Source organism: Lepidochelys olivacea (assembly GCF_965140295.1).
Source record: "Lepidochelys olivacea isolate rLepOli2 genome assembly, chromosome: 2".
Classification (NCBI taxonomy): domain Eukaryota; kingdom Metazoa; phylum Chordata; order Testudines; family Cheloniidae; genus Lepidochelys; species Lepidochelys olivacea.
The window spans coordinates 44,177,330-44,196,076 of NC_140412.1; the positions used below are offsets into that span (position 1 = coordinate 44,177,330).

The window sequence follows — 18,747 nt, forward strand, 5'->3', positions numbered from 1 at the left end:
TTCTGAGTTACACATAAATCAGCCTATTCACCTGCTGGTATTCTTTTCAAAATCTCATGCTTCCAATGAGAAGAGATGAGACTTCTCTCTCTCAATGTCAAGCAGGCTTTAGTGTTCTATCTGCAAAGAACTAAACCAGTTAGGAAAATTCCTAGACTATTTGTCGCTATAGCAGACTGATTGAAGGGACAAGCGTTATCTGCTCAGGGACTCTTGAAGTGGGTCTCCTGCTATATCATTCTTTCTCATCAGCTGGTGTATATTCTTCCCCCAGTGGGGGTAAAGGTCTATTCCACTAGAGCACAGGCAACCTCGATAGCATCTCTTCAAAAAGCACTTATACTGGACATATGACAGGCAGCAATCTGAAATTCTGTTCATGCTTCACGGAACATTACCCTTTAATTCAGGCCTCTTCTGCAGATGCAGCTGTTGGGGCAGCAGTATTATACACTGTATATCAGCTGCATTCGTGTACCTCCTGCTGTTTGAATATTGCTTATCAATCACCAACGTTTGGAATATACATAGGGACCACCACTTGAAGAAATTGAGGTTACTTAGCTGTAATTGGAGGTTCTTTGAGATGTGTGGTCCCAATCTGTATTCCAGTACGTGTCTGTCTTCCCTCTGTTTCAGATCCTATCTGTTTCAGGGTAAGAGAAGGAACTAGAGAGACATTGGTCTGTCCACCCCTTAAACTCTCAGTTTAAGTGGTGCATGAGGGGAGCAACTGTGCTGGCATGAACTAAAGGATACTACTTGATAGAAATCTCTTGTCTCAAGAGCATTGAATACATGTGTACCCACGGGTGAAATACAGATAGAGACCACACATCTCAAAGAACCTCCAGTTACAGGTAAGTATCTGTCATATTTCTTCAAAACGGAAAAAGAAAAGCTCTAAATAAGAAAAAAAGATTTCAAATTCATGATTAGTTGAGTCACAATAACTAGATATACAATCTAATCAGTCAGGATACAATAGCTAATTAAGAACTTCAAAGTTCTTACTATTATTGTCAACTTTAAACTCTGTTGTATTTAGCAATTATACTTACTATCAATTTCAAAGAAAAAAAAACTCTTAAATGTGTAAAAGTACATATTTAAATATTTTTTCTTCACCTAGGCACTCCAATACAAAATGACCTGCAAGAATTTTACGCATTAATAGAGTTTGTAAATCCAGGAATACTTGGTTCTTTGTCCACATACAGAAAAATATATGAGGAGCCTATTATTCGGTCCCGAGAGCCTTCAGCAACAAAGGTACATCATTTAAAAACAAGAATTCAGTCATTGAATATAATTCATAAGGAGAGTTAGAAATTCATCTTCTAGAGAGTCAAATGTAATTTAGACTGTTTTTCTTCTTCAATGCATAGCCTGTGGCTGAGATTTTCAAACAAGCCTAATTCCCTTGGGCTCCTCTGAAAATTCCAGTATCAAAACATAAGTAAGTTCATGTAATACTCAAAGCATGACTTCTCTGGGCATTTCTTTCTTTTATGTCAGACAAGGTGGGTGAGGTAATATCTTTTATTGGATCAACTTCTATTAGGCCTTGTCTACACTGGCAAGTTACTGCACAGTAAAGCAGCTTTCTGCGATGTAACTCCTGAGGAGTACGCGCTGCCAAGCCACTTAATGCGCAGAAACTCCTCAGTTGCAGTGTTGCAAAAAAATCACCTCAACGAGAGTCATAAGGCTTACAGCACAGATGCTCCTGCGCTGCATTGCCAGTGTAAACGCATCAATTGCTTTCAGCACTGTAATTGGCCTCCGGAAGTGTCCCATAATCCCGCAAGTTGCCACTCTGCTCATTGTTATGAACTCTGGCTGCCTGCCTCAGGACTGGTTGCTTCCTGCCACTGTCTGAACTTACAAGACAGCATGCTGACACAGTCTCTGTCCACCAAAACACAGTCTCTTCCCCCCCTCCACAACCCAATACACATACACAGACACACACACACACTCCCTGTCACACACTCCCCCCTCCTCTTCAGTTGAAAAGCAGCAGGCAATGTAGTAGGATGCCCATGGAACTATGGGATTGGGAAACCTGCATCATGTGATGCTGTGCCTGCCCCATGAGGCATTGCAAACCCTTCCCAAAGCACCCTGTGGCCAGTTGCACAGTGGGATAGCTACCACAATGCACTGCTCTCTTTGCTGTTGCAAAAGCCGCTAATGTGGATGCGCTCCAGCATCACAAGGAGTACAGTGTGGACACATAACAGCAATTTAATTCCAGCACTTTAATAAAAATGGTATAATTTGTTGCACAAAAACTTTGCAGTGTAGACATACCCTTAGTGAGAGAGACAAGCTTTTGAACTACTCAGAGGTCAGGTCTGGGAAAGGTACTCAGTGTCACAGTTAAATAAGAGATCAAACAGATAGTTTAGCCCAAGTAGTTAGAACATATTCTAAGAGACCATTCAAGGTGAAATGGCCTGTTAACACCCCTGTAGTCATAGGACAAAAAGGGGAGTTAGTGGGTTACAGATTGTTGTAATAAGCCAGTTTGCCTGTTATAATAAAACACTGGATTTATGGCTTATTGCAACAATATTTAGTCCTGCCATGAGTGCAGGTGACTGGATTGAGCTCTTGAGGTCCCTTCTAGTCCTACAATTCTATGAATCTATATTTAGATGTGACACTGAGACCTAAGGAACAGCTCTGTGGCTATGTCTACACAGCAATGTAAGCCTAAGGTTAGTGGGACTTGAGTCAGCTGACCTGTTTCAGGGAACCCTGGACTTGAGCGTCTACATTCCTTTTTTTTTCTTTTTTCTTTTTTTTTTTTATACCTAGGTTAAGAATTTTCTGACCCGTGCTCAAACCTAGGGCTCTGGCATCCACACTGCAGTGCACAGACCCAAGTCAAAGTAAACATATCCCAAAGTGCCAAGAGCACTCCTCAGCCCCAGTATCTAGCCCTAGGAACGTGATGCACTGTGGGAAAACCCTACTGCCCACCCTGTTTCCCAACTGTGGTGGTGCTATTGATGGGACTCAGGTGCCCATAAGGAGCCCATGAGTACATAAACTGCATCATTAGCTCCTTTGGTGACCGTCTCAGTAGAATGATGGCAGTTTGAGAAGGCTTTATGCTGAACTACCATCCAATCTGAAACTTGGGCTCTCCAGGTCTAGGCTGAGTTACAGTGGCAGAAAAATGCCCATGTGCATCTGGATATCAGTCTCCAGGGCAGTCAAACTATTAAAATGAAACTTTGCGATTCTTAATTCTTAAAATGGGATGTTCAATGGAGGGGTTTTTTGTTTGGTTGTTTTTTTATTTATTTTTGTCTGTTTGTTTTGAAGTTTGACATAAAATGAAGGTATCAGAGGAAAAACACAAACTCACACCCCAGCCTGGGTGTTGCTGGCTGCGGAGTGGTGAAGTGCACTCCCAGGGCTTGGGGTGGAGTGTGCTTCAGCTACCCCCGGGGATCAATTATCTCTGCCCCCACCGCACCCCACGAGGCAAGGATAAGGGATCCTCGGAAGGCTGCAGGGAAGTTTTGGGTCTGGTTCCCACTCACTGCCCTCACAGTGCATGCAGCCCAGGTATTCCTGCACATGCAGGAAGGGTAGGAGGGGCCAGAGAGCAGAGCAGGGACCAAGCACCACCCTGCAGGGAGGGACAGTGCCTGCGGTCCCAGTTCAGCACAGCCAAGGGAGGGATGACTTGCAACATCCCTGCAACCAGGAGCCATCTCCCACCTGTCAGCTTTGCTCCCTGCTCTGGGCGAGCTCCATGCAGCAGTGAAGGAGTAGGAAGGGGAAGTATGCTCAGCCAGGCAGTAATGGTACTTCTGGCTGCTGTATTGGCTGCCTGCAGTGCTGCTCCTCTGCCGCCAGGAACTCTGGGATACATCCAGAGGACTTCTGGGCTCTGAATCAAGCTGGGGCCACATGCACACAGGAAAACAGTAGGGCTCGAATGCTAGGTTCCAGCTTAACACGAGCTCAAACCCTTCAGCCCTGGGACCCGGGGGCTTAACCCTAGGTTAGCAAATTTGCAGTGTGGATGCAAGGGGGGTTTGGCTCGAGCTTAAGCTCAGACCCAGGCTTACATTGCTGTGTTGACATACCGTGTGTAGCTCAAAAGCTTGTCTCTCTCACCAACGGAACCTGATACTAAAAGATACTACCTCACCTACCTTGTCCCTCTAATATCCTGGGACTGACATGGCTACAACACCACTTTTTTTCATGTGTCAGACTCTATGGCCCCAATTCAGTGTTTTCCCACCTGGAACATAGGACCTAGGGGTACCAAAGTAGTTTGGTGGGGAGAGCATTGTAATTTAGTCTAGGGCAGGTGTGGTAACACAGACTTCTCAGCCTCTTATTTGAAATCAGAGTTAAATGCTGTTATTTAATCAACTGTATTGGAATTCATTAACTTTTTAAAGTTTATATAATGTTGAGTTTTTCAAACACCTGTTTTATTGAATAATTAGTTTGTGGATTATTTATTAGATAATGATCTTAGATGGTAGGAACAACGAATCTAAACACTTGGTTATCATTCAGTCCAATTAATTGAAGGGCTCCACATATCTACCACTGTGCAAATGGCTACAATGTTTCTTTCCTTCTAGGAAAGAAATTTGTCCTGGCAAACCCCACAAAAATGGTCACTTTCATGCCATCTTCCATCTCCTCAGACTGTTCACACACTATTGTAGCAGTCTGGCAGGAAGGGGACTGTGACTGGCTGGAGAAAGGGAGAGGGCATATAGTGACATGAGGGAAAGAAGGGGGATGAAACACTTGGAGGGATTGCATGGAGGTATAATTCTTCACTTCTGCAGTTCTGAGGAGCTTCTCATGGCAGTTGTCTTCCTCTGCTACTTTGTGAAGGAGTAGAGCTCCTGGCAGGGTTTGGGAGTGTGAGGGCTGGTCTACACTATAAACCTATATCAGTATAACTGTGTTGCTCAGGGATGTGAAAAATGCACACTCTGCAGCAACATAGTTATACCAACATAACCCCCCATGTAGACAGTGCTATGTTGATGGTAGCTACCGCCTCTCATGGAGGTGGATTAATTCTCTCCTGTCAGCGTGGAGCATCTTCGTTAAAGTTCTACAGTGGTTTATTTGGTAGTTTGTTCCAATTGGTGCAGCTGCACCTATGCGGCATTTTAAGCGTAGATGTGCTCTGAGATGGTAGTCATTTCCTTTACTTTCTCTAAGGGCACGTCTTCACTAGCAACATTAAAGCGCTGCCATGGCTCTTCCAGTGCTATAAAAGAACCACCTCCAGGAGGGGAATAGCTACCAGTGCTGGGAGTGCGGCTCCTGGCGCTGGTTCACTGTCTACACTGGCACTTTGCAGCGCTGAAACTTGCAGCACTCAGTGGGGTGTTTTTTCACACCCCTAAGCGAGACAGTTGTAGCGCTGTAAAGTGCCAGTGTAGACAAGCCCTGAGACACTGTTTCAACTCCTGCCACTGTCTGTCCGTTCCACATTTTAGGAGCTGTACAAATTGCGATATGATGCCATTCATTTATCACTTCCGCACAGTTCTGTAGAATTCAGTGCAGCTTTGCTACATAAATCAGGAACCTAGCCACATAATTTGAGTCTGTAGTGACTCATAGTGCATTAGCTCTTGCCTTGGTTAAGAGTTTAAAAACTCCTATGACAAACCAAATACGCTGATATTAATTGATCGTTAAAACCCTGTGTCATAAAGTGGTATCATACAAACAAACCGTGTTCACTACTGCCTGATTAAGAATCCTATAGCAAAGAATTGTGATGTAACTGAACATGCTTGTAAAGTCATATCTAAACCTCTGTTTGTTACATTAGGAGGAAAAGGAGTTAGGAGAGAAAAGAGCAGCAGAACTCACTCGCCTAACTGGACTGTTTATTCTTAGAAGAACACAAGAGATCATAAACAAATTTCTCCCACCGAAAAAAGAGAGCATACTTTTCTGCCGACCAACAGCCTTGCAGCTTGAACTCTATAGAAAACTGCTTAGTTCTCGAGTTGTTAGATCCTGCCTACAAGGAGTACTAGAAAACAGTCCTCATCTGATATGTATAGGAGCTTTGAAAAAACTCTGCAACCATCCCTGTCTTCTGTTTAAAGCCATAAAGGTATTTACTGTATTTTACTTCAACACAAATAATTAGACAGTGCTACACAATAAAAGTAATTAAAATGAGTTACTGTTAAAAACTGTATCAGTGGAGTTCCACACATGACCTCCCAAAATGATGTGCTTTAGAGCTTTCAAAAAACTTAAACATTAGAAAGTCAGTTTTTTCAGTTTCATTAGGGTGGTGTTATCAAGTACTTCCAGGATTTTTGCTGTAATTTGGTCATTTTCCACCGCTTTGTTACTTTTCACCTTTTGGCTGCAGAGAGGTAGAGGTGGGTTTGACAGAGAGTGTCAATCAAATCTTGGAGCAGTATTTTTGCTGTCTTCTGAGTTACCACCAGGGCATTTGGCTCCCTTTACTGTGCTATAGAACAGGTAAATCCAGTGGCCTTTGAGTTACAGCTGCTCAAGTCCTTGAAGATCCACCCCATCTTTCACAACTCACTTGTGAAGACCTACACCAGGAACCGATACTCAGACTGCTCCAACCCCACCATCCATATCCATATGTGGACAGTAGGAGTACCTGGTCCCCCAAATCCTCAACTCTTGGTGAGTTAGGGGAAGACTTCAGTACCCGTGGACTGGGAAGGCTACAGTCCGTACAAGTAGTCTTGGGGGAACAAGTAGAGAACATCCATGCCCTGACCCTATTGCAGGAGTTCTCATGGAAATACCCTGAGAAACCAGGCCCATAGGCTCCTAAGATGCCCTTGAACGTTGCGAATCAGGCACTGAAGCCAGGCCAGTTTCTGGGCAACCTAACAAGTGCAACTTGCCTGTAGTCGGCTGCCAGATTGGATACACAGTCTGATTGGTGGGAAATGTCAGAAGATTGCTCTTTAGTGCAGCAGCAGTAGTTTGGTAGCTGCTCAGAGCTAAAAGCTCTTGCACCTGCTTGTTCCCAGCTTTCTTCCCACCTTGTTCCAGTCCTGCTCCTACCTTGTTCCTGCCTCAGACCCCACCCTGCTCCTTTGCACTCAGCCTTGCTCCTGCCTTGCTGCCCTCCAGACAACCCGTCTCAAACTTTTGGCTCACATTCCTGACTTCTGATTCCAGCTCTGCCCCTTGGCTCTGGCTGCTGATTCTGGCTCTGATCCTGGGCTCTTATTCCTGCCTACCAACTCCTGCTGTAGCCACTAGGTGTGACTCCTAGTCCAATCACTAGGCATGACCACCCATGTCCTGCTGTCTGCCACACACATCATGAAAAGTTACAAAGATAGACAACTTGTTAAAAATAGCAGGCCAAGCAGGGCTCAAAATCAGTTATGCTAAAACAAATATCCTTGTAACCCAGATGTCAAGCAGTAATATCACATTAAATGGCAAAAATATCAAGAAAGTACATCAGTTCATTTACCTGGGCAGCACCATATTAGCTAATGGAGACCTCAAAAAGAAGGGACATCAAGGAAAGGAATGACACCCACAACATTTACTTAATTCAGCAATGTATGGAAATTAAAGATATACGTCACCAGAACAAAATAGGGAATTTTCAGTTCAGATATAATCTTGGTGCTAACATCCGTCTGTGAGAGCTGGAGATCTACTAAAATGCTTGACAGAAAACTAGAGGTCTTCAAGAAGAAGTGCCTATGAAAATTTCTGGGCATTGGTTGGAAAGACTATTACCAACAAAGAGATCTGAGAAATCACCAACCAGCAGCTCCTTTCCCCCAGGATCAGAAGGAAACGCTGGGCATATTTGGAGCGTATACTCCAGGTGCCAACACAAAGAATCCCACATGAAGCTGTCCAGCAGAAGCCAACTGGTGTGAGAGAAAAATGGTGCCCAATAGAAACTTTATGAAGAACTCTTTGCAGGAAGGGCAGAATAGAAGGTCTCAATGCCATAGTGCAAATGAAAGCAGCAGCAAATGACAGGAATAGAAGAGACTATTTTCCACCCTGTGCACCATCATTGGTATGGGAAGGATCTACTGCTACTAAAGGATAATAGGATAATAAGTAATAGCCAACATGGATTTGTCAAGAACATATCATACCAAATCAACCTAATTTCCTTCTTTGATAGGGTTATTGGCCTAGTGGATGAGGGCAAGCAATAGATATATCTTGTTTTTAGTAAGGCTTTTGACACAGTCCTACATTACATTCTCATAAGCAAACTAGGGAAATGTGTTCTGTATTAAATTGGGTGCAAAACTGGCTGAAAGACCGTACTCAAAGAGCAGTTATCTTTGATTCACTGTCAAACTGGGAGCGCGTATATAAGGGGTGCCTCAGAGCTCTGTCCTGGGTCTGATATGTTTCAACATTTTCAATAATGACTTGGATAATGGAGTGAGAATATGCTTATAAAATTTGCGGATGACACCTCCAAGTACTTTGGAGAACTGAAAATGACCTTGATAAACTGGAGAAATAGTCTGAAATCAATAATATGAAATTGAATAAAGAAAAGTAGAAAGTACTACACTTAGAAAGAAAAAATCAATTGCACAACAACAAAATGGGGAATAACTGGGTAGATGACAGGTTTCAGTGTAGCCACCGTGTTAGTCTGTATCCGCAAAAAGATGATAGAACAGCTGAAAAGGATCTGGGGGTTATAGTGGATCACAAATTGAATATGAGTTGACAATGTGATGCAGTTGCATAAAAAATGCTAGTATCATTCTGGGGTGTATTAACAGAAGTCTTGTAAGTAAGATGTTGGAAGTAATTTTCCAGCTGTCAAGGTTCCTCCCCCACTCTGAACTCTAGGGTACAGATGTGGGGACCTGCATGAAAAACCTCCTAAGCTTATCTTTACCAGCTTAGGTCAAAACTTCCCCAAGGTACAAAATATTACCCCCGTTATCCTTGGAATGGCCGCTACCACCACCAAACTAATACTGGTTACTGGGGAAGAGCTGTTTGGACGCGTCCTTCCCCCCAAAATACTTCCCAAAACCTTGCACCCCACTTCCTGGACAAGGTTTGGTAAAAAGCCTCACCAATTTGCCTAGGTGACTACAGACCCAGACCCTTGGATCTTAAGAACAATGAACAATCCTCCCAACACTTGCACTCCCCCTTTCCTGGGAAATGTTGGATAAAAAGCCTCACCAATTTGCATAGGTGACCACAGACCCAAACCCTTGGATCTGAGAACAATGAAAAAGCATTCAGTGTTTTACAAGAAGACTTTTAATAAAAAATAGAAGTAAATAGAAATAAAGAAATCCCCCCTGTAAAATCAGGATGGTATATATCTTACAGGGTAATTAGATTCAAAAACATAGAGAACCCCTCTAGGCAAAACCTTAAGTTACAAAAAAGATACACAGACAGAAATAGTTATTCTATTCAGCACAATTCTTTTCTCAGCCATTTAAAGAAATCATAATCTAACACATACCTAGCTAGATTACTTACTAAAAGTTCTAAGACTCCATTCCTGTTCTGTCCCCGGCCAAGACGACTACAGACAGACACAGACCCTTTGTTACTCTCCCTCCTCCCAGCTTTTGAAAGTATCTTGTCTCCTCATTGGTCATTTTGGTCAGGTGCCAGCGAGGTTACCTTTAGCTTCTTAACCCTTTACAGGTGAGAGGAGCTTTCCCCTGGCCAGGAGGGATTTCAAAGGGGTTTACCCTTCCCTTTATATTTATGACACGCCCCCCAAATCTCAGCTAGGGTGAAACACTGGCTGGGATTTCTTCCTGGAGCTCTAGGAAAACAGAGTTAATAAGACACATGCATCTCTAAATATACTACCAAGTACATAAAGACTAACAATATTTTCCACATCTCAAGGACGATTTTAACCAGTTGATTCTGGGAAACTTTCACGGGAGAGTGCATCAGCCACTTTGTTAGAAGCTCCTGAGATGTGTTGGATGTCGAAATCAAAATCTTGGAGAGCTAAACTCCACCGAAGAAGTTTTTTGTTAGTTTCTTTGATGGTGTGAAGCCACTTTAGTGCAGCATGGTCGGTTTGCAGGTGGAAACGCCGTCCCCAAACATATGGGCGTAGCTTTTCCAGAGCGTAGACAATGGCATAACATTCTTTTTCAGTGACTGACCAGTTGCTTTCCCTCTCAGACAGTTTTTTGCTGAGAAACACTACAGGGTGGAATTCTTGATCAGGTCCTTTCTGCATTAAAACTGCTCCCACACCACGCTCGGATGCATCTGTGGTTACTAGGAACGGTTTGTCAAAGTCTGGGGCCCTTAGTACAGGGTCAGACATGAGTGTCGCTTTAAGCTTGTTAAAGGCCTTCTGACACTTTCCGGTCCACTGAACAGCATTTGGCTGTTTCTTTTTGGTTAGGTCTGTCAGTGGGGCAGCGATTTGGCTGTAGTGCGGTACAAATCGTCTGTAATAACCGGCCAAGCCTAAGAAGGATTGAACCTGTTTCTTTGACTTTGGGACAGGCCACTTTTGGATAGCATCCACTTTGGCCTGTAGGGGGCGGATAGTTCCTTGACCCACCTGGTGTCCAAGGTAAGTCACTCTGTTTAGGCCTATTTGACACTTCTTAGCCTTAACAGTTAGTCCTGCCTCCCTTATGCGCTCAAGGACTTTTTGTAGATGTTCCAGGTGGTCTGCCCAGGAATCCGAAAATATGGCCACATCGTCAAGGTAGGCGACTGCATATTCTCCTAATCCCGCTAGGAGACCATCTACAAGTCTTTGGAAAGTGGCGGGTGCATTTCGCAGCCCGAAAGGGAGTACATTAAATTCATACAGCCCGAGATGTGTGATGAAGGCTGACCTTTCCTTGGCAGATTCATCTAGCGGTACCTGCCAGTACCCCTTGGTTAAGTCCAAGGTAGAGATGAACTGGGCCCGTCCCAGTTTCTCTAATAGTTCATCAGTGCGTGGCATTGGATAGTTGTCTGGGCGAGTTACAGCATTTAGCTTACGGTAGTCCACGCAAAAACGTATTTCCCCATCTGGTTTGGGAACTAGAACCACTGGAGATGCCCATGCACTTTCAGAGGGGCGGATTACACCCATCTGTAACATATCCTGGATCTCCCGTTCTATAGCAGTTTTAGCTTGAGGAGACACCCGGTAAGGGTGGACCCTAATTGGGTGAGCATTACCTGTGTCAATGGAGTGGTATGCCCGTTCAGTCAGTCCTGGGGTGGCTGAGAACGTTGGCGCGTAGCTAGTGCACAGCTCCTGGATCTGCTGTCGCTGCATACGCCCAAGGGTCATGGAGAGGTTCACCTCTTCCACACCACCAGCACATTTCCCTTCGTAGTAGACACCTTCAGGCCACTCAGCGTCGTCTCCTCCCTGGGCTGTAAACTGACAAACCTTTAATTCTCTGGAATAAAAGGGCTTTAGAGAATTAATATGATACACCTTAGGCTTTCGGTTGGAGGTGGGGAATGCTATGAGATAATTAACAGCTCCCAGGCGCTCCTGGACCACGAATGGCCCTTCCCACGATGCTTCCATTTTATGGGCCTGGAGCGCCTTTAAGACCATGACCTGGTCTCCTACTTTGAAGGAACGCTCTCTGGCATGTTTATCATACCAGGCTTTTTGCTCTTTTTGAGCATCCTGTAAGTTTTCTCTAGCAAGGGCTAAAGAGGTTCGGAGGGTGTTTTGTAGGTTGGTTACAAAGTCCAGAATGTTAGTTCCTGGAGAAGGTGTAAATCCCTCCCATTGCTGCTTCACCAACTGCAATGGCCCCTTAACCTCACGGCCATATACAAGTTCAAATGGGGAAAACCCTAAACTGGGATGTGGTACAGCTCTGTAGGCAAAGAGCAACTGCTGCAATACTAGGTCCCAATCATTGTAGTGCTCATTTACGAATTTACGTATCATGGCCCCCAAAGTTCCATTAAACTTCTCCACCATGCCATTTGTTTGATGATGGTAAGGAGTGGCAACCAAGTGATTTACCCCATGAGCTTCCCAAAGGTTTTTCATAGTTCCTGCCAGGAAATTAGTCCCTGCATCTGTGAGGATGTCGGAGGGCCAACCTACCCTGGCAAAAATGTCTGCTAGTGCCTGGCACACACTTTTAGCCCTGGTGTTGCTTAGAGCTACTGCTTCCGGCCATCGGGTGGCAAAATCCATGAAAGTCAGTATGTACTGCTTTCCTCTGGGTGTCTTTTTCGGAAAAGGACCCAGAATATCCACAGCTACTCGCTGAAATGGAACTTCAATGATGGGGAGTGGCTGGAGAGGAGCTTTGACCTGGTCTTGGGGTTTTCCCACTCTTTGGCACACCTCACAAGACTGGACATAGGTAGAAACATCCTTGCCCATTCCCTCCCAGTGGAATGACCCCCCCAAACGGTCTTTGGTCCTGTTCACCCCAGCATGGCCACTAGGGTGATCATGGGCTAAGCTCAAGAGCTTGGCCCGGTATTTAGTTGGAACTACCAACTGTCTCTGAGGATGCCAGTCTTCCTGGTGTCCCCCAGAAAGAGTTTCCTTGTATAAAAGTCCTCTTTCTACAACAAACCTGGATCGATTAGAAGAGCTGAGAGGCGGTGGGTTGCTCCGTGCCGCCGTCCAAGCTCTCTGGAGGCTTTCATCTGCTTCCTGTTCGGTCTGGAACTGTTCCCTTGATGCTGGAGACATCAGTTCCTCATGGGATTGTGGACCTAGGCTTGGTCCCTCTGGAAGCGATATAGGGGATGGAGCTGTTTCTGTTGACTGTGAACCGCTCTCCGCTGGTGTACTATGTTGGGATTCAGGCTCCGGCTGAGCCTCTTGTGTAGGGTTATCGGCTGCTGCCAGTTCAGGTTCGGTGGGGCCCTCTGGTGTTGAGGTTGCAAGTACTGGATTCAGTGCTGACTCGGGGTCTGGTGTTGGTTGTTTGGCTGGTTCCGGTTCTGGGACTGGTTCCGTCTGGGTCTCTGGGACTGGATCCACTACTGCTGTTGCAGACATTGGCCTGGGGTCCAGGTCCATCACCTCTGACTGGGTCCTGATAGAAGTTTCCAGAACAGAGCTAGGCCTCACGGCTTGTTTAGCCTGGTTGCGGGTGACCATTCCCACCCTCTTGGCCTGCTTCACATGATTGGCCAAGTCTTCCCCCAACAGCATGGGGATGGGATAATCATCATAGACTGCAAAAGTCCACATTCCTGACCAGCCCTTGTACTGGACAGGCAACTTGGCTGTAGGCAAATTGAAAGAGTTGGACTTGAAGGGTTGAATCGTCACTTGGATCTCTGGGTTGATTAAATTGGGGTCCACTAAGGAAGCATGGATAGCTGACACTTGTGCTCCGGTGTCCCTCCACGCGGTGACCTTCTTCCCACCCACACTCACAGTTTCCCTCCGTTCCAAGGGTATCTGGGAGGTATCTGGGCCTGTGGACCTCGGGTGTGATTCCGGTGCAATGAACTGTAATCTGTTGGGGTTCTTGGGGCAGTTGGCCTTTACATGCCCCAGCTCGTTACACTTAAAACATCGTCCAGCTGACGGGTCACTGGGGCGAGGAGGGTTGCTGGAGAACGGGGTGGTGGGACGATAAGGGGTCTGGAGGGTTCTTTGGGAGGTAGGTGGGGCTTTGGGCGGCCCCCGGTAATAGGGTGTGGTCTGGGGTGGTCCCTTCTGGTCTCCGCTCCAACTGCGACCAGTTTTCTTCTTCTCTGCCACCTCCACCCATCTGGCTCCAATCTCTCCTGCCTCAATTACAGTTTTGGGTTTCCCATCTAGGATGTATCTTTCTATTTCCTCAGGAACACCCTCTAAGAATTGTTCCATTTGCATTAGGAAGGGCAAATTTACTGGAGATTCAACACTTGCTCCTGATATCCAGGCATCCCAATGTTTTACAATGTGGTAGGCATGTCGGGTAAATGACATGTCTGGTTTCCACCTTAGGGCTCTGAACCTCCGACGAGACTGCTCGGGTGTTATCCCCATTCTGACTCTCGCCTTGGATTTAAACAGTTCATACTTGTTCATGTGTTCTTTAGGCATTTCAGCTGCCACCTCAGCTAAGGGTCCACTGAGCTGCGGCCTCAGCTCTACCATGTATTGGTCAGTAGAGATGTTGTACCCAAGGCAGGCCCTTTCGAAGTTTTCTAAGAAGGCCTCAGTATCATCACCTGCCTTGTAGGTGGGGAACTTTCTGGGATGGGAAGTGGTACCTGGAGAAGGATTGCTAGGGTTTGTTGGTATATTCTGCTGGGCCTTTATCCTCTCCATCTCCTCCACATGCTTCCTCTCTTTTTCCTTCTCCTCCTCCACATGCTTCCTCTCTTTTTCCCTCTCCTCCTCCACATGCTTCCTTGCCTCCATTTCCCTCTTGTGGGCAGCCTCTTGGTGTTGTTCTGCCTCCCTTTCTTGTTCCTTCTTCAGCTGCATGAGTTCTATCTGTCTTTCATGTTCCCTTTGTTTTTCCTCAGCCTGAAATTTGGCTAATTCCAGCTGTAGTCGAGCTGAGGATTTGGCCATTCTAACCTCTCTGTTTTTAACTAACTTTACACCCGAGGTTTAGAAATAAACAAACAAAACTTGGCTGTAAAATTTTGCTGTGCTGGAATAGAATACCTATTCTCTGATAGTGATTGTCAGCCTACAGAAAAAGACAATTCCCTTGTCTCTGCTCTGGGCCCAAATTAAAGCAAAAAACCTCCAACTACTTGGAAACCTGCTTACCCAGCCCAAAGAAGAAAAAAATTTCTTTTCAAACCTGTGCTCCTTGTAAAACAAAACAAAACAAAAAATCAAAATCCTAAAAAAAACCCTGCCACTTTTGTCTCCAGGCAGATGGGTAGAGCACACACCCCCTATTTACTTTTAGGAAGAAAAGAAAAAAAAAAAACCTCTGGGTTGGAAGACTGTGAATTTCCCTGCAGGAGTTAAGTACCCTGCCTCCAGGCAAAGAAAATCTGCAATTCACAAGATAATCCCCTTTTGGCTCTGCTTGGCCACAAAGCAGAGAGAAACCAAGCTGCTTTCAGTTTCAAAGCTGCCTTCTGGACTTCCTAAAAATTCCTTTTTAAAATCTGTATTTCTAGTTCAAAAAATCTCAACTGGATCTCAAAATGATTTCAGGTTAATCCCACCACTGTGCCACCATGTCAAGGTTCCTCCCCCACTCTGAACTCTAGGGTACAGATGTGGGGACCTGCATGAAAAACCTCCTAAGCTTATCTTTACCAGCTTAGGTCAAAACTTCCCCAAGGTACAAAATATTACCCCCGTTATCCTTGGAATGGCCGCTACCACCACCAAACTAATACTGGTTACTGGGGAAGAGCTGTTTGGACGCGTCCTTCCCCCCAAAATACTTCCCAAAACCTTGCACCCCACTTCCTGGACAAGGTTTGGTAAAAAGCCTCACCAATTTGCCTAGGTGACTACAGACCCAGACCCTTGGATCTTAAGAACAATGAACAATCCTCCCAACACTTGCACTCCCCCTTTCCTGGGAAATGTTGGATAAAAAGCCTCACCAATTTGCATAGGTGACCACAGACCCAAACCCTTGGATCTGAGAACAATGAAAAAGCATTCAGTGTTTTACAAGAAGACTTTTAATAAAAAATAGAAGTAAATAGAAATAAAGAAATCCCCCCTGTAAAATCAGGATGGTATATATCTTACAGGGTAATTAGATTCAAAAACATAGAGAACCCCTCTAGGCAAAACCTTAAGTTACAAAAAAGATACACAGACAGAAATAGTTATTCTATTCAGCACAATTCTTTTCTCAGCCATTTAAAGAAATCATAATCTAACACATACCTAGCTAGATTACTTACTAAAAGTTCTAAGACTCCATTCCTGTTCTGTCCCCGGCCAAGACGACTACAGACAGACACAGACCCTTTGTTACTCTCCCTCCTCCCAGCTTTTGAAAGTATCTTGTCTCCTCATTGGTCATTTTGGTCAGGTGCCAGCGAGGTTACCTTTAGCTTCTTAACCCTTTACAGGTGAGAGGAGCTTTCCCCTGGCCAGGAGGGATTTCAAAGGGGTTTACCCTTCCCTTTATATTTATGACACCAGCTTTATTCAATACTAGTGAGGCCTCAGCTGGACTACTGTGTCCAGTTTTGGACACCACACATTTTTCTTAATGTGGATAAATTGCAGGGCAATAAACGTTTAGGAAAACCTGACCTATAGGAAAGGTTAAAAATACTGGACCTGTTTAGTCTTGAGAAAAGTAGACTGAGGGGGAACCTGATAGTCTTCAAAGGCTGTTATAGAGGATGGTGTTCAACTGTTCGCCTTGTCTGCAGATGGTAGGACAAGAAGTAATGGGCTTAATCTGCAGCAAGGGAGAGTTAGGTTAGATATTAGGAAAACCTTTCTAACTATAAGCATAGTTAAGCACTGGAATAGGCTTCCAAGGAAGGTCGTTGAATCCCTGTCATTGGTTTCTAAAAACAGGTTAGACAAACACCTGTCAGGGATGGTGTAGGGCATACTTGGTCCTGCCTCAGCACAGAGGGCTGGACTAGCTGAGCTCTGGAGGTAACTTTCAGCCCTACATTTCTATGATTCCCTCAGTTATCTTACTAAAATGTCAGCTGCAAATGGTATAATTAGATTGACATTAAAATTAACATCCATAGCCTTTAGAGCAGCAGGACCCAAACCTTTGAAGGCTGTGCGCCCCTTACTCCATCTATTCCTCCTCACCTCCCCCCCCCACACACCGGGGCTGGGGTGGTGGCCATGGCTCGAGGTAAGGGGGGGCAGGGACAGGGGTAAGGGGGCCAAGGCTGGGGGTGGATCTGGGGCTGGGAACGGGGTCGTGGCCAGGGGCTGAGGCTGGAGGTGGGAGCAGGGGTGGAGCTGCAGCCAGGCTGCGGTAAGGGTCAGGGCTGGGAGCGGAGCCAGGCCGAGGCTGGGATCTGGGGATGCGGCTGGGGGCACAACCAGAGCAGTAGATGGGGGTGCGGAGGGGCTGGGTGGTGCTCCCTCCCTGTCCCCCATGGGGGCTGGCCCAGACCCTGCCGCATCCCCCGGATGTTCCTCTACACCCCCCTAGGAGGGTGGGGTATGCCCCACAGTTTGGGGACCTCTTCTTGGGAGTCAACATTAATTGAGATAAATAGAAGTGTAAACCTATTGCAAGAGTGCAAGAGCTATTGTTTCAGTCTGTGTCTATGACTCAGAGAGAATACTATGTTCGTTCAGTAAATTTGCTTCACAACTGTAAATGCTAGAAACTTTTTTTTAACATGAAAGCTTAACTTCTTAGAAATTGGTGGGATGGAGAGAGAGATATAAACACAAGTTGGTTTTATTGCTGTTATTTTTATTACACTGATATAGCTATTGTTAGACTGCAGCTAAGTGATTTTACCATTTTTCCTCTACCCCTTCATTCTGGATCCATTATACCTTTGATAGCTGCTCTTCATCCTCTCAGTTCCTAATCTCTGGTTGGGAAGAGAACAGTTTTCTCAAAAATAAATGCCTTAAAGCTCTGTAATAAGCTAGCACAGAATGAAGCAGGAGCAAACAAAGCATGAGTTTACCTCTCATTTGTTTCTGATGTCATGTAACTACTTCTTTTAAATCAGAGAAGCAGGAGTGAGCAGTACTATTTTCTTCCCCATCCTCTATCCAGTTGTAGATGAGACATTAGTCTATAGGGTATAGAATCAAGTTTAATTTTATTATAACAATGGTTTGTAAAAATTGCAGTAGAGCCAATGATGAGAGGTTATCAGCCAGATGGCTTGTTTGTTCATTAAAATCTGTGTGCTGGTTCTTGATCTTATCTTTCTCTGATGCCTTTCTGTAATCATAATGAAAATATTGACAAGCTTATTTTTTTTAGTACCTTTTCAAAAAGTCATGCAGCTACCACAGATTAATCTTTTTTAATAGGAAAAAGAATGTAATCCAACTTGTGATGAATGTGAGGAATCCAATCTTTATGAAGGTTTAAGAGATATTTTCCCACAAGATTATACCTCCACCACTTTCACTGAAACTGACTCAGGAAAATTACAGGTCCTGGCAAAGCTGTTGGCAGCGATCCGTGAACTCAGCCCTTCTGAAAGGTGAGAGAGAAGAAAGGTAGGAGAGACATATTAGCTACTTTTGAATTTAGATGATCCCTTTGATTTTCCCACTTGCTGTTTTCACACAAACATGATGCCAAAATATTTACCCTTAGGGATCTGTCACTCCCACAGCTACCAAGCATACTTATTCATACGTACATGTATTCTACTCTACAGCTTTGCCTCTTGTTAAAATTATTAACATAGGAATTACAGCTGGTGGACACTTATCCAAGTTTCTGTTTTTGTTATTTCTGGACAGTTATCTGGTTGTTTTCTTTTTCATGCTGAGTTCTACCAACTAAGCAGATGTCTCACACTGAAACTACCGTTCTGTGACATACTGCCTGTTACTTGCATAGACTTTCCAGCACTTTGTGTCCCTTCGGGTAATCATTTAATGTGCTCAGTATTTTAAACTGTTCAATAAAATATTTTTTAATTACTAGACTGAGCTCTCTCCCATATAGTCATGTTTATGACTAGCTATCATTCAGGGTTTTCCTTCTACTCCATTTTAGGAGACGTTAGCTGTCTATAAGTTACTTTTCAAAAGAAAATGTCGGGAAGAAGCACTCCCCAGTGTGTCTGTACAAAGGGAGCTGCTGTCTCATCCTACTGTTAATTGATAGCAGA

General features: G+C 44.8%; 1 protein-coding gene across 4 annotated transcripts in view; it reads left to right on the forward strand.

Moving 5' to 3' along the window:
- The window catches only part of RAD54B (RAD54 homolog B), a 126,431-nt gene that overhangs the window by 97,685 nt on the left and 9,999 nt on the right, over nucleotides 1–18,747 (forward strand). For all 4 annotated transcript variants that reach the window (XM_084618376.1, XM_084618375.1, XM_084618377.1 and 1 more), the window contains 3 exons: nucleotides 1,133–1,272; nucleotides 5,846–6,136; nucleotides 17,933–18,108. In XM_084618376.1, the coding sequence (XP_084474502.1) occupies nucleotides 1,133–1,272; nucleotides 5,846–6,136; nucleotides 17,933–18,108 (607 nt within the window). The remainder of the gene's footprint in view (nucleotides 1–1,132; nucleotides 1,273–5,845; nucleotides 6,137–17,932; nucleotides 18,109–18,747) is intronic.